The 26,901-nt window shown below is 47.9% G+C and overlaps 1 protein-coding gene across 1 annotated transcript in view; it reads left to right on the top strand.

Annotated features, from left to right (window-relative positions):
- The window catches only part of CIZ1 (CDKN1A interacting zinc finger protein 1), a 49,319-nt gene that overhangs the window by 9,796 nt on the left and 12,622 nt on the right, over nt 1-26,901 (top strand). The window contains exons 3-12 of the mRNA XM_063144962.1: nt 3,811-3,926; nt 5,879-6,048; nt 8,367-8,511; nt 10,125-10,179; nt 12,234-12,313; nt 14,051-14,130; nt 15,065-15,247; nt 17,984-18,114; nt 19,240-19,324; nt 22,218-22,331. Coding sequence (XP_063001032.1) covers nt 3,811-3,926; nt 5,879-6,048; nt 8,367-8,511; nt 10,125-10,179; nt 12,234-12,313; nt 14,051-14,130; nt 15,065-15,247; nt 17,984-18,114; nt 19,240-19,324; nt 22,218-22,331 — 1,159 coding nt within the window. The remainder of the gene's footprint in view (nt 1-3,810; nt 3,927-5,878; nt 6,049-8,366; nt 8,512-10,124; nt 10,180-12,233; nt 12,314-14,050; nt 14,131-15,064; nt 15,248-17,983; nt 18,115-19,239; nt 19,325-22,217; nt 22,332-26,901) is intronic.

The raw sequence follows: 26,901 nt of genomic DNA on the forward strand, positions 1-26,901 counted from the left end.
GGAGGGAGGTCTTTTCTCTTCTTCCTCCTCCTCCTCCTCCTCCTCCATCCCCTCACCCTTTTGAAACCTGCCCCCCACCCCCGCCCGGGTCTCCTGTCTCCCTCTGTTGTGGGGCTGCAACCCCTGGAACTTCAGGGCTCGGATCCTCCTACCTACCTGGTCGAGTTTCAGATTTGGGACTTGGGAATGAGGTCTCTGCCACGCACCCAGCCACGCACCCCGGCCCCACTTCTCGGCACCCCGCTTCTCTGGAAGCCGCAAACTTCATCTCATCTGTTGGGTAATACTAGGGTGACCCTATGAAGAGGAGGACGGGGCTCCTGCATCTTTAACAGTTGCACAGAAAAGGGAATTTCAGCAGGTGTCATTTGTATATATGGAGATCCTGGTGAAATTCCCTCTTCATCACAACAGTTAAAGCTGCAGGAGCTATACTAGAGTGGCCAGATTTAAAAGAGGGCAGTTTTAACTGTTGTGATGAAGAGGAAATTTCACCAGGTTCCCCATATATACAAATAACTCCTGCTGAAATTCCCTTATCAATACAACTGTTAATAAAGATACCCTACCCAGTGCCTGTTTACCCTACCCTGTGCCTGTTTGCATTCTCTTCCCCTCCTTATTGTTTTATTATGGTTTTATTAGAATGTAAGCCTATGCGGCAGGGTCTTGCTATTTACTGTTTTACTCTGTACAGCACCATGTACATTGATGGTGCTATATAAATAATAATAATAATAATAAGGAGCCCTGTCCTCCTTTTCATATGGTCACACTAGGTAATACACCATGTTAGCCCTACTTAGAGTAGATCCATTGATACGAATGAGGCTTCAGTTCCATGGGGCGGCTCCAAATGGGACTAACATTGGATCTATAATATAACATATATTATAATAAAATTATAATATACAATTTTAATATATAAAATTGTATATTATATCCAATGTAATATGCATCTATAATGTCTATCTATATCTATTTTGCACACACATATGTATTGGATGTTAGTCCTGCTTAGAGTAGACCCATTGATACAAAAGAGACTTCAGTTAATCACCACTAACTGAAGTTCCATTCATTTTGATGGGTCTTTTCCATATAGGTCTAAAATTGGATATAGTCTAATATAAATCTACATCTATAATGTCTGTCTATACTTTATATATACATAGATAGGTATAGATATACACACAAGTATATATGAGTTGTATCCAATGTTAGTCCTACTTAAAGCAGGCTCATTGAAATGAATGGGACTTACGTTAGACTAAGATTGGATACAGCTCATTGGATACCGCCTATAGAGTGAGAAAAGTCCGTGTAAAGGGGCAGGACAAGCAACAGAGACATTCTGGATCTAATGTGGATACATTCAATCTTAAGGTAAAATATATAAGAAAGGTAGAAAGATTAACAGCGGAGTATTTAAGCTTCCGTCGTCAAGATATTTCTTCTGTATTTGTACTTGAGACTGACTGTACCCAGAGCGGATCCAAAACGTCTTTGTGGGTTTGCTGTTGTGCTGCTTTATAGTACCCATATAGGTTAGCTGTATTATGAGGTGCCGGCGGGGAAATGTACAGCTCTCCAGGGCACCTGAGTGTGTAGATGGATGCACATCATCACCATCATCATCATCATCATCATATATTTGTTACCCGACTCTCCCTCTGGATTGAGGCGGGGTACAACACAAATGCAAACACCATAAAATACATATAACTGATTAAAACATTTAAAATGAATACATTATTAAAAGCAGCACATTATTAAAAGGCATCTTAAAATTCAACTGGGTAGGCCTGCCGGAAGAGATCAGTGAGTAAGTCCCATGGAACTCAATAGAACTGACTTCTGAGTACATGCGGCTGGGGTCACGCTGCACGGGTGTTTTTCCCAGAGGGTGTGATCTTTTCAAGGCAAGGTTGTGGAGCGCACCCACCCCAGTTTCAGGCCCTGCGCCCTCCCCAGTGGACTTCCCTCCCCTGTGTAAAATTATACTTTTGTGGGGAGCACACAATCCAAGGGACGTTCAGTGACATGCTGGAATAGCTTGAGGTTCCTGTCCCTTGGAGCGTTCCCTTCCCCTCCTGTGCAAGAGCCGCTGAAATGGATAGTTTACACTGCCATCCTGTAGACGACTTCTCCGAATTCACTACCATTGCGTTCAACGGTGCTTCCTTCCAGGTAAGGGGGTATAGGATTTCAGAGCTGGATCTTTGCTGCCAACTCTTAAAACACTGAATGGGCATTTAAAAAGTGAGCGAACCAAAGCTGTCTCTCGCAGATGGTTGTGGAGGAACATAGAGATTGATTTTCTAAGGACCTGAAGACAGGCCTTTCTTCCCAGCCACCCCATATCTAAAGTCACACACACTCACACCATATGCAGTGCGCTAGAGTGGCTGCTACTCAAAGAAGCACTATTGCTACTACCGTTCTCTTTTTGTATTATTTCTGTTTTTATGATTTGGAGAAGAACCACTTCATAACATCCTCCGAGGAGTCGTAGAATCATAGAATCATAGAATAGCAGAGTTGGAAGGGGCCTACGAGGCCATCGAGTCCAACCCCCTGCTCAATGCAGGAATCCACCCTAAAGCTTCCCTGATAGGTGGTTGTCCAGCTGCCTCTTGAAGGCCTCTAGTATGGGAGAGGCCACAACCTCCCTAGGTAACTGATTCCATTGTCGCACTGCTCTAACAGTCAGGAAGTTTTTCCTGATGTCCAGCCAGAATCTGGCTTCCTGTAACTTCCTTTAACTTGAGCCCGTTATTCCGTGTCCTGCACTCTGGGAGGATCGAGAAGAGATCCTGGCCCTCCTCTGTGTGACAACCTTTTAAGTATTTGAAGAGTGCTCTCATGTCTCCCCTCAATCTTCTCTTCTCCAGGCTAAACATGCCCAGTTCTTTCAGTCTCTCTTCATAGGGCTTTGTTTCCAGACCTCTGATCATCCTGGTTTCCCTCCTCTGAACACGCTCCAGCTTGTCTGCATCCCTCTTGAACTGTGGAGCCCAGAACCGGACGCAATACTCTAGATCTAGTCAAGGTGGTGTACGTGGTTCTTTGCACCACCTCCATTTTATCCTTACAACAACCTTATGAGGTAGGCTAGGCTGAGAGGTCGTAACTAGCAGTGAGTTTCATGCCTGAGTTGGGAATCGAACCCAGGTTTTCCCAGTCCAAGACTCAAACCACTACGCCGCTGCACTGCATAGCAATCATCAGGAGGCAAATCCCAGATTGGGAATTTGGTGTTGTTGTCATTGTTGGTGGCTGAGGATTGGCGTGAGGGAATGGGTCTCATCTGAGAATGTCCGTCCCTGGGAAATCTATTCCTTTTTTTTTTGGCTCGACAGAGTTCTGCGGCGTGTATGGCTTGCTTTGTGTCTGCGACCGAGCTGTGGATTGTTCCTTGAACTGTGGGAACTTTCTTGTGCATTTTTGGGGAAGGTTCTGCAGTTTGTGCAAATCAGAAATTTGTGCAAATTGCCCCATGCGCAAAATTCCTGAAAAATCCAGAACCTGGCCTGGCTCACTGCAGAGATTGAGGCAGGCATTGCAGGGTGGGTGGGAGGTGGGCAGCCAAGGAAAACCCATCGATTTCTCTGACCTCCCTGGTCTTGACACACTGTTTTTTGCGCTTGGGCCTGCTTTTCGAAACGGGCTTGCCTGAGCCCAGGTGGGCTTCCTGCGTGTTCTCTGCCCTTGCTGTTGCTTGAAAGTGGTTTCTTTCTTTCCTGGGTTGAAGGTTTCTTTATTTCCTTGTGGTCCTTCTCACACCCTCTCTCCCTGCTCCCTTCCTAGGGGCGTGGCGCCATCCCAGCAGCAACAGATGCTAAATTTGCGGGCTACCAGTCAAGCGTCGCTCCTCAGCGCCAATCCCATGCTTCAGCGGGCCCTGCTTCTCCAGCAGATGCAAGGTATGCGTCATCCTCTGCTTTGAGGCCTTCTTCCTTTTTTTTGGCTCGCGACTGAAACCCGTAGGCTTGGAGACGGAAGAAGGTTGAACATTGCACTCTGGGTTGGACTTGTGACATCGGTGGGATTTTATTTACAATATTTGTGTGTCTCCGTTCAGTTTTTTTTAAAAAAAGATTATACTCCAAAGGCATCTTAAAATGATATTTAAAAACACCTTATTTTATGATGGTCGTATCTCGCTTTTCTTTGAGATGAACGTAATAAAATAAGGTATTTGAAAATAGCGTTTGAAAATGTCATGGAACTCACGGTGACATACATAAGAGGCAGCTGGACAGCCATCTGTCAGGGATGCTTTAGGGTGGATTCCTGCATTGAGCAGGGGGCTGGACTCGATGGCCTTATAGGCCCCTTCCAACTCTGCTATTCTATGATTCTAAGATTCCCAGCTTGGAGAATGATGGGAGATGTAGTCCAATACATCTGCAAGGGTGCCAGGTTGGAGAAGGCTGCTTTGTTGTAACTTTATCCCATCCTTCCTCTAAGAAGCTCAGGGTTGTGCATGTTATTCTTGAACAGCCCTGCAAGGTAGGCTTAGAGGCAGAGAGCGGTTCAGGGTCAACCAGGAAGCCTTTGTGCTGGGGCAGGGATTTGAACCCTGGTCCCAGTTCAACACCGGACCTAGGGGGAGATGTTTTTGACTACAGCCCCCATCAGTCCTAGCTAGCATGGCAAGTGGCAGGAATTGTGGCAGCTGTGGTCCCAAAAAGCTAGAGAACACCGACCAAGAGACAGTGCTGTCCGAGAGTGCCACATCCTTAGCAGCTGTCCATTTTATTTATTTATTTATTTTATTTCATTATTGCATTTATATCCCGCCTTTTTTCCTTCAAGGAACTCAAGGCGGCGTACATGACCCTCCTCCTCCTCTCCACTTTATCCTCACAACAACAACCCTGTGAGGTGGGTTGGGCTGAGAGTCTGTGACTGGCCCCAAAGTCACCCAGTGGGTTTCTATGGCTGAGTGGGGACTAGAACCCGGATCTCCCAACTCCCGATACTCTAGCCACTGCACCACAGTGGCTCCTGGAGGAGATGGCCTGAACAACGTCAACGCCACTGAAGTGGATGGGAACTTGTACGGTTCAAAAGCATATTGTCACCCACTGAACTAGATTCCTCCCCCCTGCCCCAAATTTGGTGCAGTTATGCTGGTCGGAATGTCTCCACCAGTGTGGACTAGCGGTTAGAGGGTTGGCCTGGGATTTGGAAGACCTGGGTTCTAGTCTCCATTTGGCCATGAAGCTCACCGGGTGAATTTGGACCAGTCCCTCTCAGCCTAACCTACCTCACAGGGGTGTTGTGAGGATAAGATGGAGAGCTAGAGGGCCATGAACCCTGCCTTGGGCTCCTTGCAAGAGAAGATATAAATGAAATGATAACTAAAATACATTATTGTTTTCATATTGATAAGAGGGTGAAGTGTTCTTCATTGTTTTCATTTAGTACATCCGTTTCTCTATATGCTCTTACATTCTCTTACTTCCCCCCCCCTTTTTTTTTTTAACCAGCGGCACTTTTTATGGGGCTGGCTGTTCAGATGTTATGCAATTGATAATCATGTTACCTCTGTAATAGAGAAGGGTCCGAGCACTGACCGTTCTCTGAAACATCCTGGTCACCTTCAAGGTTTGGGTTACGTTTCAGAATACTTGATGCCCAGATACTTTGGTATCTGAGAAAACATCAGAGTGAATAATTCAGCAGGTGTTGGAACCTGCGGTTTCAGCAATGGAAACTAGCAAGGAGCATACAGACATGTTGCTTTCCCAGGAGGCAGTTCACCATTTGGCCATGAAAACTGGTTCGAGTGTTTTGACCCTTCAAACTGCTGGGTATACTTCTGTAATAATGTCTCTATTCTCCCTCTTTTGGACATGGCGGCATTTAGGTAACTTGAGAGGATTTAACATGGCAGCCGCCCCGGTGCTGCAGCAGTTTTTCCCTCAGGCAACGAGACATTCGCTTTTGGGTCCCCCTCCTGTTGGGGTCTCCTTAAAGCCGGCCCGCCTGGCTTTCCCTACTCTCCCGTTTCAGCGGCAGAACCGGGCCTTTCGCAAGGTGAGTTTGTGACCTCCTGCCCTTCTTGCGAAGACTTGTTGGTAACATCCATGTTCTTATTTATTTATTACACTTATATACCGCTCCCATAGCCAGGGCTCTCTGGGCGGTTTACAGAAATTCTAAAATTGAGGTAAAAACAAGTATACGAAATTTAAAACTCTAAAACACAGAACATACACACATAAAGCATTAAAAACCGATTAAAAACTAAACATGTGGGTAATTAGGATGTGCCGCCATATGCCTGGGCAAAGAGGAAAGTCTTAACCTGGCGCCGGAAAGATAGCAGCGTTGGTGCCAGGCGAGCCTCGTCAGGGAGATCATTCCACAGTCTGGGGGCCACCACCGAAAAGGCCCTATCCCTCGTTGCCACACTCCGAGCCTCTCTCGGAGTAGGCACCTGGAGGAGGACCTTAGATGTTGAACGTAGTGACCGGGTATATTCACATCTTCCCTGTCATTGGGTCGAAGTGACTAAATTTGGCTCATTTCGCAACCTTCCCATCCTGCATTGTGGCTGTGTTGCCATTCCATTATTGGGCGTTCACTTCACCACTCCTTTGTGGGCCTGGTAAACTTTATTTATTTATCTATCCTACAAGATTCATGTCCCACCTTTCCATTAAATTAATGTCGAAGGTGTCTTACAGAAAGCCTAGAAACAGGCGAACACATTTATAGAAAAAATGAGTCTTTTTATATCATTTTAGAATAATAGAATTCAGGTAGCAATAGACTTATACACACTCTTAGGTACAATTTGATGTTTTGAGGGGAAAATATAGGAGTACATGGTGAATATATGTAAGGGTTTTTTATGTCTGTTATTATATTATTATGTATTACTGGATTCTTGTTTATTGTATGATGGATATTAAGTTTAACAAATAAATTATTCATTAAAAATCTATTTAAGTGAAGAAAAACCCTTACAAATGAATACAAAACCCAGCATCAGATGAAAAATGTCAGTGTTCATGTAAAAAAGTAGCAACAGTATCATAAATTAAAAATGAAAAACTATCCATAAATTAAGACCCATCAAAGGCTTTGGTAAATATATGTGTTTTCCCCTGATAACTGAAAGATGTTAAAGAAGGCACTGGCTGATAGTGTGTGCAGAGTGCATTCTACTGTGCCTCTGTACTCCAATTGCTGGGGAACATGGGTGGGAGGGTGCTGCCCTGCTTGTGGGTGTCCTGTGGGCAGCTGGCTGGCCACTGTGTGAACAGAATGCTGGACTAGATGGATCCTTGGTCTTGATCCATCAGGGCTGTTCTTATGTTCTTATGTACTGGGGTACTACTTAACAAAAAGTTAAGGATATATATACAGTGAAACCATATTTAATATACAAAAATAAAATAAAGGTTAACAATAATATTGCATTAAAAGTGGACTAACATATTGCACAGGCCAATGTGCAATATGTATTAACATTTAAAGCCCTAAACGGCTTGGGGCCAGGTTATCTGAAGGAACGCCTCCTCCCATATGTACCTGCCCGGACCCTAAGGTCATCCTCAGGGGTCCTTCTCCACGAGCCCCTGCCAAAGGAAGTGAGGCAGGTGGCTACCAGGAGGAGGGCCTTCTCTGCTGTGGCACCCCGGCTGTGGAATGAGCTCCCTAAGGAGGTTCGCCTGGCACCTACATTATATGCCTGTAGACCCCAGGTGAAGACCTTTTTTATTCTCCCAGCATTTTAAGTGTCTATAAATTCAATTTTAACTTTGGTGTTTTAAATTTGTAATTTTGCATTGCTGCTGTGTTGATCTGGTTTTATATTGTGGTTTTATACTGTTGTTTTATACTTTGAATGGTTTTAATTTTTGTGAACCGCCCAGAGAGCTCCGGCTATTGGGCGGTATAGAAATGTAATAAATAAATAATAATAAATAAATAAATGTATAACTAAAACAATGTAGAAAAAGGCCAAATGCGTTTCGACAAGAGGTCTTCGTCAGTGGCCAATGCGGGCTGCTGTGTACTCCCTGAAGATTTATTGGGGCTAACTTTACAATTCCCACAATTATGTGGTATAGGGTATCACTCCCCTTTGAAAATATGCCGGGCCTCAGCCTTTTCAAACCGCCTAGGTCATGGTCTTCTGTTGAGTATTATATGGTTGTTTGTTAAGGATTTCACCTTTCCTTGCTCTCTTATGTACTGGGGTTCCACAATGCTGTCTCTGGTAGCCACCAGCTAACCTTGCAAAGGTGAGGCTTCCCTGGTGAGGCCGCCCCGTTGGGTTTTAGTCCCTTTGTAAAAATGTTTGGGGCATTCTCTTCACAAACCTCTTGCGCTCTCGCCTGCAGGACTTCCCGAGGGTTCCTGAGAGGAAGCGGGAGGCAGATTCTGCGTCGTCCTCTTCTCAGGGGCAAGGAGCGGCCGAGAGCGGCCCTACACCGGACGACTCTGCCAGTAAAGCAGAATCCGAGCAGTCTAGTTTTTCACCTTCAGGTAAGAGAATACCTGAGTTTGCTTTCTCCTTCCAACTGCCCCCCCCCCAAAAAAACACCCTCTCTAGAGAACGTTTGTGTGAGCAGAGATGCTTTGGATTGCTAATGTGACGTTTACAGAGAATGACAGTTCCACAGGGACAGGCGTGTCGGCCTCTCAGACCGATGTAGCACCTCCGCCATTCTCTTCCTATCTTTCTCCCGTCCGCCTTTCCCTAATCTCTTGCCCATTCTCCAACTCCCCAAAACCCATCCCACAATAAGGACTTCCTGGAACTGTGAATCCTCCAGATGTGTTGGACTACAACTCCCATCATTAGGGATGATGGGGGTTGTACTCCAACTTGCCTGGAGGTTCCCAGATTGGGGAAGGTGGTTCTTCTTCGTATCTCCATAGACATTAAAATTGTAGTGGTCCGTTGCTGTGGACGGAGATCCTCATTCCAGTCCCGCATCTAATGGCTCTAGAACAGCCCAGCTTGATCTTTTCCTCCTCCTCTGGCTCTTTTGCTCCTGGTTTGGCCAGTGTGGATGTGGAGGGAGCCTGCTGTGAATTTCCCTTGGGAGCTCAGAGCAGTGGTTCTGGCTGGTTGCTCAGGACAGTAGTTCTGGGGAGTGCCCAGCAGAAGTATAAAATGGACTTCTGGGATGTAGTCTGGATCTTGAGGGTTCCACATGTGCACTTGGAGTTCTGGCTGAGCATTTTTGCAAACACTGGGTTCACACAACACAATAACCCACACTCAAGGTTAAATACAGGTTGAACTGTGGGTTGTTATTATTATTATTTATTTATTTATTTATTTATTTATATAGCACCATCAATGTACATGGTGCTGTACAGAGTAAAACAGTAAATAGCAAGGCCCTGCCGCATAGGCTTACAATCTAATAAAATCATAGTAAAACAATAAGGAGGGGAAGAGAATGCCAACAGGCACAAGGTAGGGTAAGCAGGGTAGGGTTATGGTTGAACTGTGGATTGTGGTTGAAATGTGGATTGTGGTTTTGTCTGAACCCAGCCCTGCTAACAAACTATGGTTTGTTAACCACAATTAATCTACAGTTCGTGACCCAACAACAAACCATGGGTTCTCTTATGGGTTGTCTGTGGTTAACAAACTGTGGTTTGTTAGCACGGCTGGGTTCAGACAACACAACAACCCCACGGTTCAACCATAATCCACAGTTCAACCACAACCCACACTCAGTCCATACTCAGCCTTGAGTGTGGGTTATTGTATTGTCTGAACCCAGTCATTGATCTTTAAAGGAAGGGCCATAGCTCAGTGCATTGCATGCACATTGCATCCCAGGACCAGCCCCTGGTATCTCCAGGTCAGGCTGGGACAGAGTCCCGCCAGAAACCCAAGTTGGGAAAGGAGGGTCAGTATTAACTGACAGGAGGCCACTGCCAGTTAATATTAACGCTCCTTCCCCAACTTGGTGCCCTCTAAATGTTTTGGACTTCAGCTTCCATCAGCCCAATGATCAGGGATAATGGGAGCTGAGATCCAACAGCAACTGGAGGGCACCAGGTTGGCCAAGGGAGAGCTAGTTCTGTTGTTCTGCCTGGCTGTTCTGCAGCAATAACTTCCTTTTCTGGGCCCACAGAGACACCAAGAGAATCAACGCCAGATGGCCAGCCTGTCGCCAAGCGTCTAAGAAGGTAATAATAATAATAATAATAATAATAATAATAATAATAATAATGGCCAGAAACTGCGTCTGTTGCTGATTTATTCAAAACATTTCTAGGCAGCCTTTCCGGGAAGGGGTCTTCCCAAGGCAGCTAACAGCCATGACATTCATGATAAAAAAATAAAACAAAACCCCAAAACCTAGTACAGTAATAAAATAGCCAACATTCATAAAAACCACCAGCATCGAACCTTAGCCTAGACAGTACTAAAAGCCTCCAGCACAACTGCAGCGACAACCCAGAGCTGTCTGGGGGGAAACAAGGACGTAAACATGTCAGTGGTCAAGGCTTTCCTAGAAGGGGGGCTAAAACAGTAACGTGAGAATTGCCCTGCTGGATCAGAGAGCCAAGAACTGGGGAGTCCTGCATGGCTCTCTCCAATGGTAGCCACCAGAGCCCCCTGGAAATGTCTCAAGCGTGGCCTGGATGCGAAGGCCCTTCCCGGCTACTGGTTCCCAGGGCCTGGTAACTGGAAGTATACCGGCCCTAACTGCGAGCTTTCATTGAACTTGAACCGTGATGGCTCTCGATAGACCTGCTCTCACAATCAGTTGTTTTAAAAAGCCCCCCTGAGGCTAGTGGCCACGGCTACTTTCTTTAACCATCCCGAGCCAAAGGCCAAATCGATTTCCTTAGATCAGTTTTCCCCAACCTGATGCATTGGACTGCAGCATTTCCCCAACTTTTGCTGCATGGTTTTGCTTATTTACATGAAACGGTTGCTGCTTAAATACAGCACAATGTGAAGAAGGGAGGGGGAAACCTAAACAGGAGGAACTGGGCTGGAAGGGGTTAAGGGTTTACAGTGTGTGTTTTACGAATGGTAGAGAACTGCACCGGCTGTCTCTCTCAAGTCGCAAAGGCAACCTCAGAGAGGGGGCGGTTCTGGGGGAGGGGAGGGAATTGGGGAGACTGAAACAACTGGGCGTGTTTAGCCTGCAGAAGAGAAGATTGAGGGGAGACATGAGAGCACCCTTCAAATACTTAAAAGGTTGTCACCCAGAGGAGGGCCAGGATCTCTTCTCGATCCTCCCAGAGTGCAGGACACGGAATAACGGGCTCAAGTTACAGGAAGCCAGATTCCGGCTGGACATCAGGAAAAACTTCTTGAATGTTAGAGCGGTACGACAATGGAACCAGTTACCTAGGGAGGTGGTGGGCTCTCCCACACTAGAGGCCTTCGAGGCAGCTGGACAACCCTCTGTCAGGGATGCTTTAGGGTGGATTCCTGCACTGAGCAGGGAGTTGGACTCGATGGCCTTATAGGCCCCTTCCAACTCTACTATTCTATGGTTCTATGAGGCCAGTTGACAAAGAACCCTCCGGCCTCCTTCCTTTCTGCTCTGCAAAGTGCCAGCTAGACGGGTGAAAAAGCCGTCTAGCAAAAAATGCTTCCGCACTCCGCCCACTCTGCACGGGATGCCCGTCAACCTCCATGTTTGGAGAACGATGATGGGCTTCCTGCTAGGATTACGCCCTTAACAACAAACCAAACCAAACCACACCACTAAATACCACCATCAGACTACAGCAGAGTGATGAAACCAAGAGAACCGAGAGATATTGACAATTCAGCTTTGATGATATGCTGGAAGGCCTGGGCTAATACCGTATTTCTTCGATTCTAAGAGGCACTTTTTTCCCCCATATAAACATCTCTAAAAATGGGGTGCGTCTTAGAATCGCGGGTGTGTCTTAGGGTTTTTTTTTCTGTTGGTGGTACTGAGATTAGTGTGCGTGTTACAATCAATGGCGTCTTACAATCGAAGAAATACGTTAATAATAAATAATCCGATATAACATAACGCCATTGTCTGGTCCTGGAAAGGGATCACATGTGGCAGCCATTGAGGCTCTCTGGCAAGGGTATTCCACCTGGGGGGGTGGGGGTGTCGCCGCTGAGATGTGGGGGGATTTTGCATTCCCTGGACACAAACAGTCCGAACTTCCCTGGCTTCAGGCTGCTCGCTTTCCTGGCCTGGTACATTTTGTAACAATGCCTCCCTTCTGTCCCCCGCTAGCGAAATTGAAGACTCTGTCCCCGACGAAACGGCATGCCTCCCACAAGCGGAGGAGTCCATCGCCGAATCCCTCCTGGAAGGTAAGGGCCTCATGGTGCCGCTATGAGATGAACCTGGCAACCGCTATAAAGGATAAACGCCCAGCGCACATCCGTGTGTGCAGTTACGTGACTGCTCCATATTCCCTGGCAACCTGCACTCCCGCTCAGATTCGCCTCTGCTTTCTGAGGTTTCACGCCAAGCATTCCCCACGCTCTTTGTTGCCTGTTTTCTCAGTCTTGGGGGCTGGAGGGCTATTTCTCCCCCACCCCCCTTCCCATTAAGTGAAAGCTAAGGTATTCAGGCTGTTGATGTACATGCCAAAATTAGGTACCTGCGCAGTGTATGTAAAGGTTATGGAATAAGCCCTCCAGATGTTTGAAACCACAAGCCCCATCTGCGCCAGCCGGCTGGGGAAGGGCCGTGACAGCTCCATGGTAGAGCACTTTTTTTTTTTACATGCAGAAGGTACCAGGTTCGAATCCTGGCGTCACCCGATAGGACTGGAGAAAACTCCTGCCCGAAACCCTGGAGAGCCGTTGCTGCCAGTCAGGGTTGACAGTATTGGACCTGACGGGCCAAGGATCTGACTCCGCATAAGGCAGCTTCCAATGTTCCAGCATGACCAGTGGTCAGGGATTATGGGAACTGGAGTCCCCACTATCTGGTGGCCTCTGGTTTGCTTGCCTGTGAAATAAACTCCCAGCCGTGACTGAGCCTACTTTGGTAGTAGAACACAGGCTTTGCAGGCTGAAGGTCTCAGGGTCAGGCCTTGGTATTCCTGAGGGCAGGATGCCTGCCTGAGAGGTTGAAGAGCAGCTGACATTCATGGGCTTGGATCCCGACTTAGCCGTACTCGGAGTAGACCCATTGAAAACAACGGGTCTTCGGTTAATCAAGGCTACCGTAAGCTCCATTGACTTCAGTATTCTTAACAGGGCGCACTTCACGCTACAACATTTTGTTGCAGGTCTGCCTTGTCAACACTAAGGACAGATAAAGGTTTAAAAAGCCTGGGTAGTTTTGGTGGGTTTTTTTTTTTAAAAAAGAGGCATTTGCCTGCTATCAAAAGGATAAAAGACTTGAAAACAGATGTGGAGAGAGCGTTCCGCCATCAGGGTGCTGTTGATTGAAAATCTGCCCCCTGCTTTGGTGGTGGGCCTTGGAGGAGGATCTGAGTATTTGGGGCAGGTTTGGGCGGCTGTCAGCCTTTTAGATCCCCAGCTCCCGAATGGCCGTTTTGGGCTATGAATTATGGGCTGGGTCTGTATAAGACACCTTTCGGTACTCTGTTTTCTCTCTCGCTTTTCTCCCCTCCCCAAACAAACTCCTAGCAATCCCAGCTTAAAACCAGGGCTGGGGAGACTGTGGCATTCCAGGCGTTGAGGAACTAGTATTCCCATCATCCTCCCCAGTGGCCAGGCTGGGTAGGGTTGCTGGGAATTGGAGTCTGACAACACTCCAATAGGTTCCCAGCCTTGCTTTCATCACAGGCCCCTGTGGAGTACTCTTTTCTAAAAGGTGGCAGTAACATCCAGGTTTTTGAAAAAGCCCAGAGGGTGACAGCGGAACACATTTCTGGTTTTGGTTAAGACTTAGCTCAGCTCCAGATGGACGATACCCCGTGGAGTTCATTTTGGATCTGGTGTTTGTATCCCTATTCCCCCAGGCCCAGTCTTCTATTTCCCCTGTTTCTGGGAGATAGAGGAGAGGTCAGGCTGTGGTCCAGGTGAGCATGTTTTTTCCCAACCTGAAGACCCGCCCCCTCTCTCTTGTAGAGGCAGACAATGAGAAAGAGAACTTGGCTGCAGATGTTCCCAAGGAGAAGGATTTCGCTGAGGAGCTGAATACTTCAGAGGTGAGCGATCGGCTTCTTCGGACCTCAAAGCGAAAGGAAGGGTAGACAGATTCACGGAGGAGAAGGCTGTCAATGGCTACTAGTCCTGGGGGCTATGTACTACCCCCAGCATCGCAGGCAATATGCTTATATACACTGGCTGCTGCAGAACATGCGTGGGACGGTGTTCTTGCACCCGTGTCCTACTTGTAAGCTTCCCAGTGGGGCATCGAGTGTGGAAGCAGAACCCTGGACTGGATAGGCCTTTGTTCCGATCCAGCATGGCTCTTCTTATGTTCTTAAAGTGTCCAAGCAGCACACATTCTTCTGCTCGTTTGTTCAAAATCCTTGGGTGAAGGGATAGCAGGAGGTAGAAAGACACCCTGTGAATTTCCTTTTAAAAAGCGATTAAAACCCCCATTAAAACTGCTGTGTGTGTCCCCCCCCCACCCACCCGGTGCCCTAATCCTGCACACACACCCCAGTGCCCATAACATCCTCCCACTGCATAACTTGCCTCCCCACTGAGTGTGTCGTTGGGTTCCTAACTGTGTTTCTCGTATAAATTGTTCCTGCGTGTTGTCTGTGCTCCAGCTGAGCTCCTCACACTTGACTGCCCCCCCTTTTTAAATCCTGTAGGAATGGGTGACTGAAGTGTTGCCCTTTCGTTTCCTGCCCTCCCTTCCCTGGATTAGATGTTCAATTGCGGGGGGAAGCCCTGTCCTTGTTTACTGTCGTTCGGTTGATTACGAAGCCTCCAGCTGTCCCTTGGCAGGCAAATTCTCCACCTTCCTGGCTCCTCTACTGTCGCACCTGCCAAAGAACAAACGTCGCTGATGTCTGGAGGTGCGGCTTCAGTTGCATGTCTTTCCTTTCTCTCCGGTGCTGCGATGGTCGACCAAAGCTCCTGACGGTGGGCGGCCTGACCCGAACCCTTGTCCCTTGATCTTCCCAGGTGGTCAGCACCGCCGGCTCCTTGAAAGTTACAATCCAGCAGAGCAGCGAGAGCCGGGCGATTAGCACCACGGCCCTGAAGCCGGCGCACTGGACCTCTGAGATGGGCGCAGCCGAGACCAGCCCTGAGTCTGCCCTGAAGTTCTATTGTTACATCTGCAAGACTGACTGCTGCAACCAGCAGGTAAGAAGAGCTCAGCAGGGCGAACATTTGTGCAAAGCTGGGATTTTGCAACCCTGCCGCCCACCTCTGCGTTACCTGCATTCTGGCTGGACTTCAGGAAAAACGTCCTGACTGTTAGAGCAGTACGACAATGGAACCAGTGACCTAGGGAGGTTGTATCCGAATAATAAGAGCAGAGTGCGTAGCATGCAATGAAAGTTTGGCCTGCAAAGTCCTAGCACTTTTCCTTGAGAGGCTCGTTGAGGGGATAAATAATACTCACTGTCCTTATTCATCAGTAAAGTTCTTTTACTGAGGTTTTCTCATCAGGTTTAGTATAAACTTTCATTTACATGCATGGTCATCATAATCATCACGTTACAACAGCACGGCTCTCCAAACACCTAACAAGATGCCATTAAACACTGTGTATCTTAAATACATATCACCACTAGTATTGCACCATACTAAACTGTCCAATTAACCAATTCTCCTCTGTCCATGTCTGACACGTAGACCACGTCTTCCACGCTCCGGTTGCAATCTTGCCAAGTCCAGAAACATGATTACAAAGCTTTTAACCCCTTACAACCATTTAACTGTCTGTGTGTAAAATTTCTACTCAACAGGTTGTGGGCTCTGCCATGCTAGAGGCCTTCAGGAGGCAGCTGGACAGCCATCTGTCAGGGATGCTTTAAGGTGGATCCCTGCATTGAGCAGGGGGGTTGGACTTGATGGCCTTATAGGCCCCTTCCAGCTCTACTATTCTATGATTCTGTGTTCACCTGTTGTGAAATGTGTCTGCAGATAAAGCAGGTGTGCAAGATGGGCAGGGGTTTGTGCACTGCCAAAACTCTCAGGACCAGCACTTGGCAAAGAGAGGCTATTTGGGGACCAGCCAGTGTCAGAGCTAGAATATTGGGGGGAGGGTGGGGGAGGTTGGAGAAGAATGGAAAATTGCAGGATGAGAGGAAATGGAATAGAGCATCATGGAAAGGGGCAGGGCTGGCTGATTAGCTGACTGGAACTCTGAAGAGGAACACTCCATTCTGCAACATTCTGTTGAATTATTTATTTATTTATTACGTTTTTATACCACCCAATAGCCAAAGCTGTCTGGGCGGTTCACAAAAAATTAAAACCATAATAAAACAACCAACAGTTTAAAAACACAAATACAAAATACAGTATGAAAAGCACAACCAGGATAAAACCACGCAGCAAAAATTGATCTAAGATTGAAATACAGAGTTAGAACCGTAAAATTTAAATTTAAGTTCAAATTAAGTGTTAAAATACTGAGAGAATAAACAGGTCTTCCGCTTTGACGGTCCCAAGAGTGAGTTAGTAAGCAAATAGTTAATCAGCAAATAGTAGGTATGGAAGTAGTAAGTGATAAGTAAATCATCGTATCTTTGCTGGGATTCAAAGCAACCTGCAACTAATTCTGCATGTTTGGAGGGGGAACGTTGCTTCTCAGTGATCTCCTTTGTTCCTGGCAATTGTTTCGGGACACTGCCTTTATACAAATCTTTGGCGTGATCACACTTAGAATACTGTGTACAGTTCTGGTCACCTAGCCCCCCAAAAAGATACTGTAGAGCTGAAAAAAGTGCAAGTAAAATGTTCAAGGGGCTGAAGGCCCTATGAGGGAAGGTGACAACAGCTGGGATTGTACACTGATGGTGCTATAATAATAATAATAATAATAATAATAATAATAATAATAATAATAATAATAGTTTAGCTTGAGAAAAAAGGAGGCTAAGGGGAGATGTGATAGAAGTCTACAAAATTATGCATGATGTAGAGAATGAGGACAGGGAGACATTTTTTCTCCTGCTCCCATAATACTAGAACCTAACAGGGGTCCTCCAAAGAAGCTGATGGGTGGGAGATCCAGGACAGATCAAAAGAAGTGATCAGGATGATCAGGGGTCTGAAAACAAAGCCCTATGAAGAGAGACTGAAAGAACTGGGCATGTTTAGCCTGGAGAAGAGAAGATTGAGGGGAGACATGAGAGCACTCTTCAAGAACTTGAAAGGTTGTCACACAGAGGAGGGCCAGGATCCCTTCTCTATCCTCCCAGAGTGCAGGACACGGAATAACGGGCTCAAGTTAAAAGAAGCCAGATTCCAGCTGGACATCAGGAAAAACGTCCTGACTGTTAGAGCAGTATGACAATGGAACCAGTTACCTAGGGAGGTTGTGGGCTCTCCCACCCTAGAGGCCTTCAAGAGGCAGCTAGACAACCATCTGTCAGGGATGCTTTAGGGTGGATTCCTGCATTGAGCAGGGGGTTGGACTCGATGGCCTTGTAGGCCCCTTCCAACTCTGCTATTCTATGATTCTAAGTACTATGGAATTCGCTACCAGAAGATGTAGCAACGGCCAGCAGTTTGGATGGCTTTAAAAGGGGGTTGGATAAATTCCTGGAGGAAAAGGCTATCCATGGCTAACTAGTCCTGATGGTTATTGTGCTCCCGTCAGTATCAGAGGCAGTAAGCTATGTACATCAGTTGCTGGGGAACATGGGTGGGAGGGTGCTGTTGCAGGGTTCCTGGTCAACAGCTTGTTGGCCACTGCGTGAACAGAATTCTGGACTAGATGGACTCTTGGTCTGATCCAGCAGGGCTCTTCTGATATCCTTACGACACACAGATGGACTCTTACATCTCTTTTGGGGTAGCCAACAGGAAAGGAAGACATTTGCCAGATTTCAGTGATAATTGATTCTCTCTCTCTCTTTGTGCTAGAATTTCCAGATTCACATGACCGGCCTCCAACACCAGCAGCGGCTACAGGAGATCCAGCACATGAGTAACATTTGTTTAGTCTCATTGCTGCCCATGATGAAGGAGCAGCAGCCTCTGGCCGGGGCAGATGGGTACGTGCAGGCTGTGAAATTCCGTGACGTGCAAATCTAGATCCCTGAAGTTACTGGCGTTTCCCACCCACCCACGCATCGCAATTAAAAATAAATGGTGCTGTGCGAAACGGAGCAGAGGCTGGAAACCAACAGGGGCGCTCAGCGTGCTTTCAGGTGGGCCTCAGCCCATCCAGTACCTTCAAGGAGGAGGGAGGGATGAAAGAAACCAGCAGTGTTGGGGGAGAAACCATGTACTGGAACCTTAGTCGTGGAACTAGAAGAAGCTTAGAGAACTGTGTGTTTTTTTAATGAATGGATTTCTTATCGATTTGAATTTATACCGGCTTCACTGTATTGTAACCTGCTTTGTGAAGGCTTTTTTGACTTTGAAATGTGGGGGGCAAACTAAATGTGAGAGGAGAAGGGAAGAAAAGCCAGGAGATGACTAAGAATACTTGAGAGGCCTGTGGGGGTGGAGGAAAATGAAAGGCCTCCACTTCGAGGCCTCTGGAACAGCACACTTTGCCTTGAAAGCTTCGGCTCTTGGGCGGAACAGAAATGTAATAAATGAAGTGAAATGGGGAGGCTGTTATCATATCTCCAGAGCCAAAAGTCTGTGAGGTAATGTGAGGAAAGCTGAATGACAGAACTCCTTGCTATGAGGAAATCACTGTGGCAAAGAATTTTATTTATTTATTTATTTCTATACTGCCCAATAGCTGAAGCTCTCTGGCGGTTCACAAAAATTAAAGCCGTAAGCACAGCATAAAATATAATATGAAAGCTTAAAACCACAGTACAACAGTGCAACCAGAATAAAAGAATTTTGTCACTTAGAATCATAGAATAGTAGAGTTGGAAGAGGCCTATAAGGCCATTGAGTCCAACCCCAAAGAGGGATTAGGTATCGATATAACCCATCAGTAATATAAACTATCCGTTGATCATGCCGCCATTTGCCGCCATTTTGTGAATGGCAGGCCTCGTTTTCAGCTCTCTCAAAGGGGCCCCGAGGGTGGAAAGTTTGAAAGCCCCAGCTTACAGAGGCAACAGGGCAAGGAAGAGATAAAGGGCGGTGCAGATATCCCTGCAGCGCTAGCGTTGTTGAGGGTTTTTAAAAATAAGATCCTCTTCTCCTTTCAGAGAGAGCCAGCAGCGATGGTGTAACACCTGTCAGATGAATTTTACAGGTGACCTGATAAAGCATCGGCGGACTCAAGAACATAAGGTGACTTTCCCTTTGTACGTTCCCTCTTCACTCCAATTTTTCAGGGAGGGGTTGGATGCAAAAGGACACCATAGCACAGCACCCCTGAACCAGGTGCCCTCCAGAGGTGATGGACTACAACACCCATCAGCCCTCCGAAGGGGCATCAGGTTGGGGGATGCTGTGCTAACTGCTTCCTCATTTATCTATGGGGTAACATGCAGAAGATAAGAACATAAGAGCCCTGATGCTGGATCAGACCAAGGGTCCATCTAGTCCAGCACTCTGTTCACACAGTGGCCAATCAGCCAGGGACCCACAAGCAGGACAGGGTGCAACAGCAACCTCCCACCCATGTTCCCCAGCAACTGATGTATATAGGCTTGCTGCCTCTGATACTGGAGGCAGCACATAGCCATCAAGGCTAGTAGCCCTTGGTAGCCTCCTCCTTCAGGAATTTATCCAACCTCCTTTTAAAGCCTTCCAAAGTGGTGGCCATCACTACATCTCATGGATGGTGAATTCCAAAAGTTTAACTATGATGCCTCCTTTCCTTTGTGCTGAATCCCCCGCCCCCCAGTCAGCTTCATGGGATGACCCCCCCCCCCCGGTTCTAGTATTATGGGACACAAATGTCTCCCCATTCACATTCTCCACACCAAGATACAGTAGTTTGTCATTCTTGGATTTAAAAAACAACAGCACTGGATTTATTTATTCATTATTTTATACCGCCCAATAGCTGAAGCTCTCTTAGCAGTTCACAACAATTTAAGCCACCAGGCGCAGCATAACTTTATTACCTAACTAACTAACCAACCAACTAATAGCATTTTAACTACTAACTTATATGCCACCTTTCAGGGTTCCTTACATGTTTTGAACTCCTCGAGCAACTCTTTAAGGTTCTCTTGCCCCCCTAAGGGTCCCACCTTCCTTTTTACCTTCCCATTCCCTATAATGTGGATCTTAGGCTGTAGACATGCGGTGAGTGACACTCCGGACACTTGTGGTGTAACACAACAGTTTCCTAGTATATTGAAACAATCAAACTACAAATAAAGGTATTTAGTCAATAGAGCTGAGTAAGACAAAGGCATTAAAAGAAAATAAAAGTTGCAAAAATGCAAATTTATTTATTTATTTATTTAGTTATTAAATTTATATACAACCCCATAGCCGAAGCTCTCTGGGTGGTTTACAAAAGTTAAAATCAGTGAACATTAAAAAAAAAGTATACAAAATTTAAAATCCTTTTACCCTAGCTGCATTTAGGCTTTTCCAGCTGCTTCTTCCTCAAGTGCTTGTCTTTTCTTGCTGTCTCTTTCTCTGGCTGGCTCTCTCCTCTCTTTTTATACCCTCTTCCCCAAAAACAGAAAGTACTGTTTCAACCTTGAAGAAATGAAACTTACCTGGAAAAATGAAACTACTGCTCTCAGGGATACCCCCTCCCAACAGAAAAAGCCCAGGCCTCTAGGCCTGACTTTATTACCTTGCCACTGTCGGTCTCAAACCTTCACACAGCCCAATAAAAGTGTTCTCTGGTCAGCTGACATATAATAAAACTTTTTAAAATGCAACAATAATCGCGGAATACAAACCGTGAACGGATTCTAACCTAAAATTTCAGCATATGTACCGCACTAGCAGAGAGTAAAACAGAGAGAAATACACAGCATCGCAATGTAAAATGGAGCAGATTCAGAAGGTAAAAGCCTGGCCAAATCATAGAATAGCAGAGTTGGAAAGGGCCTACAAGGCCATCAAGTCCAACCCCCTGCTCAATGCAGGAATCCACCCTAAAGCATCCCTGACAGATGGTTGCCCAGCTGCCTCTTGAAGGCCTCTAGGGTTGGAGAGCCCACAACCTCCCTAGGTAACTGGTTCCATTGTCGTACTGCCCTAACAGTCAGGACGTTTTTCCTGATGTCCAGCCAGAATCTAGTTTCCTGTCACTTGAGCCCATTATTCTGTGTCCTGCACTCTGGGAGGATCGAGAAGAGATCCTGGCCCTCCTCTGGGTGACAACCTTTTAAGTCCTTGAAGAGTGCTCTCATGTCTCCCCTCAATCTTCTCTTCTCCAGGCTAAACATGCCCAGTTCTTTCAGTCTCTCCTCATAGGGCTTTGTTTCCAGACCCCTGATCCTCCTCATTGCCCTCATAGAATCATAGAATAGCAGAGTAGGAAGGGGCCTACAAGGCCATCGAGTCCAACCCCCTGCTCAATGCAGGAATCCACCCTAAAGCATCCCTGACAGATGCTTGTCCAGCTTCCTCTTGAAGGCCTCTAGTGTGGGAGAGCCCACCACCTCCCTAGGACAATGGTTCCATTGTCGCACTGCTCTAATAGGCAGGAAGTTTTTCCTGATGCCCAGCTGGAATCTGGCTTCCTTTAACTTCCTTTAACTTCAGCCCGTTATTCCGTGTCCTGCACTCTGGGAGGATCGAGAAGAGATCCTGGCCCTCCTCTGTGTGACAACCTTTTAAGTCCTTGAAGAGTGCTCTCATGTCTCCCCTCAAATAAAAGGGTCTTCATCTGGTGCTGAAAAGACCATATAAAAGGTGTGTGTACTTTCTCCTAAGTGCTCAAATTGTTCCGCATCCTCACAACAGTCCTGTAAGTAGAGCAGCACTCCCCCCAACCCCATATTGCAAATGGGAGGCTGAGAAAGAGAGCAGAGGTTTGCCTAAAGCCACCCAGAGAGCTCACAGATGAGTTGAGAACTGAAACCTCACCGCTCATCGCTCTCCTCTGATGCGCTACAGCTGAATTTTAAAAGGGAGCCTTTACTTAAAATGACCTTAAAACGCACGGACTTGGGTGCGCTCGCCTTGACTGAGTGCCGCTTTATCGCTGACCTCCTTCCCCGCCCCCCCTCCGGCCCGCGCCACTTTCTTCCGCCTCTCGTTCCAGCTCGCCAAGCGCTCTCTCCGCCCCTTTTGCACAGTGTGCAGCCGCCACTTCAAGAGCCCGCGCAAGTTTGTGGAGCACATGAAGTCCCTGGAGCACAAGGAGAAGGCCAAAGAGGTAACGGCTGGGCGTCCTCCCCTGGGGAAAGGTTTTTTTGGGGGGGGGGGAGCTTTGGGCTTTTCCCTACCCTCCTCTGTGCTGCATAGGAAGCAGATCCCCTTTTGTCCACCTAGCCCAGTACTGTCGACACTGACTGGCAGCAAGGGCTCTCCAGGGTTTCCGGCTGTATCCTTTCCCAGCCCTACCTGGAGATGCCGGAAATCGAACCTGGGACCTTCCGCGTGCAAAGCAGGGGCTCTGCCACAGAGCTGAGGCCCCTGCGCAAATCCCAGGCTTCAGGAGCGCAAGGGACTGCCTTGCAACGTCGGAGACATGGCTCACCTTGTGCGATACGGGCTCTTCTCACGGGCAGGGGCTCTTCAAGGGCTCAGGCAGGCAGAGGTTTTCTCCCGTCACCTGCTACTTGGTCCTTTCTTAGCTGGGGATGCCAGGGACTGAATCCCTGGGCCCTTGTGCCTGCAAGGCGTGTGCTCTGCACCTGAGTTCCTCTTCCAAAATGGAGCTGGCTTAGATCCAGCGGAGGCTGGTTGCTCCGATGTCCGTGGAGCGGTGAATCAGCCCCAGGTTTCAGCCAGAACCAGTCAGGACTCTAAAGGAGCTCTCCAAGGTGCCTCGGGAAGCACAAGACTTCAAGAACTTCACCCCACGTACCTGTTTCCCTCGATTTATCCCCTACAGCGCTTAGCTGTCGGCGTTGTTGTTATTGTTGCTACCAGGCGGCTAGATCCTTTGCATACCAGGAAACGGGTTTAAGGAGGGAAATGTAAAAAAAAATCATTAAAAAATCAACGGATGACCCAATCCAATTCAAATTTGGTATGCTTAAAGCTCTCCTTAATATCTATTAGTGTGCCAATTTTGATGTCTTTATCTTCAAAGCTTACGCAGATGTAAGCATTTGTTTAATTTTTCTTCTAATCCTGCTCCGGCGCCCCAGGGGCCGCTCGGCGAGTCTGTTGCCTTCAGAGCACAATTGAAGCAGGATGCATGGGAGTCCTTCACAATCAAAGCAGATTATAAGCTGGGAAACTTCGGAGTCCTTTGCACGCAATTCGCAGTGATTGCACAGTTTAAGGCTGGTGTGATGAAGCCACAAGGCTGTGCGGATTGTTTAGTTGGGAGCCTGATCTTTGTAGGAAGTAGCCTCCTTAGCCATCACCCTTAGGCTAGGGGAAGGCTGCAACCAGCAGGAGACCGGAGGGCCAGTGGCTTTGCGCCTGGACTTTTTGTGCCCAAGGGGTGTACGCCTCCCTGCTGTGGTGGGACCCGTGAGCTTGTGCGTTTCACGAGGGGTGAAAATACGCAAGTTTCCCCTTTGGATGTTGCGCTGGAAGTGCCAAAAGGAGCTGGATTTGGAACATCCAAATTCTCCTTCTCTCCTCCTCTCTCTCTCTCCTTCTTCCTCTCTCCTTCTCCCTCTCTCTCCCCTTCTCCCTTTCTCTGTCTCCTCCCCTTCTTTCTGTCTCTCTCTCCTTCTCCCCTTCTCTCTGTCTCTCTCTCCTTCTCCCTCTCCCCTTCTTTTTCTCTCCTTTCCCTCCTTCTCTCTCTCTCTCCTTCTCCCTCTCCCCTTCTTTTTCTCTCCTTTCCCTCCTTCTCTCTCTCTCTCCTTCTCCCTCTCCCCTTCTTTTTCTCTCCTTTCCCTCCTTCTCTCTCTCTCTCCTTCTCCCTCTCCCCTTCTTTTTCTCTCCTTTCCCTCCTTCTCTCTCTCTCTTTCTCCCTCTCCCCTTCTTTTTCTCTCCTTTCCCTCCTTCTCTCTCTCTCCTTCTCCCCTCTCCCCTTCTTTTTCTCTCCTTTTCCTTCTCTCTCTCTCCTTCTCCCTCTCCTTCTCTTTCTCGCCTTCTCCCCTTCTCTCTGTCTCTCTCTCCTTCTCCCCTTCTCCCTCTCCCCTTCTCTTTCTCTCCTTTCCCTCCTTCTCTCTCTCCTTCTCCCCCTTCTCTCTGTCTCTCTCTCCTTCTCCCCTTCTCTCTGTCTCTCTCTCCTTCTCCCTCTCCCCTTCCCTTTCTCTCCTTTCCCTCCTTCTCTTTCTCTCCTTCTCTCTCTCTCCTTCTCTCTCTCTCTCTCTCCTTCTCCCCTTCTCCCTCTCCCCTTCTCTTTCTCTCCTTTCCCTCCTTCTCTCTCTCTCCTTCTCTCTCTCTCTCTCTCCTTCTCCCTCTCCCCTTCTTTTTCTCTCCTTTCCCTCCTTCTCTCTCTCTCTCCTTCTCCCTCTCCCCTTCTTTTTCTCTCCTTTCCCTCCTTCTCTCTCTCCTTCTCCCCTCTCCCCTTCTTTTTCTCTCCTTTTCCTTCTCTCTCTCTCCTTCTCCCTCTCCTTCTCTTTCTCTCCTTCTCCCCTTCTCTCTGTCTCTCTCTCCTTCTCCCCTTCTCCCTGTCTCTCTCCATCTCCCCTTCTCTCTGTCTCTCTCTCCCTCTCCCCTTCTCCCTCTCCCCTTCTCTTTCTCTCCTTTCCCTCCTTCTCTCTCTCTCTCTCCTTCTCCCCTTCTCTCCTTCTCTCTCTCTCCTTCTCCCTCTCTCTCTCTCCTTCTCCCTCTCCCCTTCTCTCTCTCCTTTCCCTCCTTCTCCCTCTCTCTTCTTCTCCCTCTCTCTCTCCTTCTCCCCTTCTCCCTCCCCCTCTCTCTCCTTCTCCCTCTCTCTCTCTCCTTCACCCTCTCCCCTTCTCTTTCTCTCCTTTCCCTCCTTCTCTCTCTCCCCTTCTCCCTCCCTCTCCTCCCATTCTCTCCTTCTCTCTCTCTCCTTCTCCCTCTCTCTCTCTCCTTCTCCCTCTCTCCTTCTCTTTCTCTCCTTTCCCTCCTTCTCTCTCTCTCTTCTTCTCTCTCTCTCTCTCCTTCTCCCCTTCTCCCTCCCTCTCTCTCTCTCTCCTTCTCCCCTTCTCTCCTTCTCCCTCTCTCCTTCTCCCCCTCTCTCTCTCCTTCTCCCCCTTCTCCCTCTCGCTCTCTCTTTCTCCCTCTCCCCTTCTCTTTCTCTCCTTTCCCTCCTTCTCTCTCTCTCTCCTTCTCCCTCTCCCCTTCTCCCTCTCCTTTCCCTCCTTCTCCCTCTCTCTTCTTCTGCCTTTCTCTCTCCTTCTCCCTTCTCCCTCCCTCTCTCTCTCTCCTTCACCCTCTCCCCCTTCTCTTTCTCTCCTTTCCCTCCTTCTCTCTCTCTCCTTCTCCCCTTCTCCCTCCCTCTCTCCCATTCTCTCCTTCTCTCTCTCTCCTTCTCCCTCTCTCTCTCTCCTTCTCCCTCTCTCCTTCTCTTTCTCTCCTTTCCCTCCTTCTCTCTCTCTCTTCTTCTCTCTCCTTCTCCCCTTCTCCCTCCCTCTCTCTCTCTCTCCTTCTCCCCTTCTCCCTCTCTCTCCCTCCTTCTCCCTCTCCCCTTCTTTTCTCTCCTTTCCCTCCTTCTCTCTCTCTCTCCTTCTCCCTCTCCCCTTCTTTTTCTCTCCTTTCCCTCCTTCTCTCTCTCTCTCCTTCTCCCTCTCCCCTTCTTTTTCTCTCCTTTCCCTCCTTCTCTCTCTCTCCTTCTCCCTCTCCCCTTCTTTTTCTCTCCTTTCCCTCCTTCTCTCTCTCTCTCCTTCTCCCTCTCCCCTTCTTTTTCTCTCCTTTCCCTCCTCTCTCTCTCTCCTTCTCCCTCTCCCCTTCTTTTTCTCTCCTTTCCCTCCTTCTCTCTCTCTCTCCTTCTCCCCTCTCCCCTTCTTTTTCTCTCCTTTTCCTTCTCTCTCTCTCCTTCTCCCTCTCCTCTTTCTCTCCTTCTCCCTTCTCTCTGTCTCTCTCTCCTTCTCCCCTTCTCTCCTTCTCCCTCTCTCCTTCTCCCCCTCTCTCTCTCCTTCTCCCCTTCTCCCTCTCGCTCTCTCTTTCTCCCTCTCCCCTTCTCTCTCTCTCCTTTCCCTCCTTCTCTCTCTCTCCTTCTCTCTCTCTCTCTCTCCTTCTCCCCTTCTCCCTCTCCCCTTCTCTTTCTCTCCTTTCCCTCCTTCTCTCTCTCTCCTTCTCTCTCTCTCTCTCTCCTTCTCCCTCTCCCCTTCTTTTTCTCTCCTTTCCCTCCTTCTCTCTCTCTCTCCTTCTCCCTCTCCCCTTCTTTTTCTCTCCTTTCCCTCCTTCTCTCTCTCCTTCTCCCCTCTCCCCTTCTTTTTCTCTCCTTTTCCTTCTCTCCTTCTCTTTCTCTCCTTCTCCCCTTCTCTCTGTCTCTCTCTCCTTCTCCCCTTCTCCCTGTCTCTCTCCATCTCCCCTTCTCTCTGTCTCTCTCTCCTTCTCCCCTTCTCCCTCTCCCCTTCTCTTTCTCTCCTTTCCCTCCTTCTCTCTCTCTCTCCCCTTCTCTCCTTCTCTCTCTCTCCTTCTCCCTCTCTCTCTCTCCTTCTCCCTCTCCCCTTCTCTCTCTCCTTTCCCTCCTTCTCCCTCTCTCTTCTTCTCCCCCTCTCTCTCCTTCTCCCCTTCTCCCTCCCTCTCTCTCCTTCTCCCTCTCTCTCTCTCCTTCACCCTCTCCCCTTCTCTTTCTCTCCTTTCCCTCCTTCTCTCTCTCTCCTTCTCCCCTTCTCCCTCCCTCTCTCCCATTCTCTCCTTCTCTCTCTCTCCTTCTCCCTCTCTCTCTCTCCTTCTCCCTCTCT

This window comes from Elgaria multicarinata, chromosome 19 (genome assembly GCF_023053635.1).
Source record: "Elgaria multicarinata webbii isolate HBS135686 ecotype San Diego chromosome 19, rElgMul1.1.pri, whole genome shotgun sequence".
Lineage (NCBI taxonomy): Eukaryota > Metazoa > Chordata > Lepidosauria > Squamata > Anguidae > Elgaria > Elgaria multicarinata.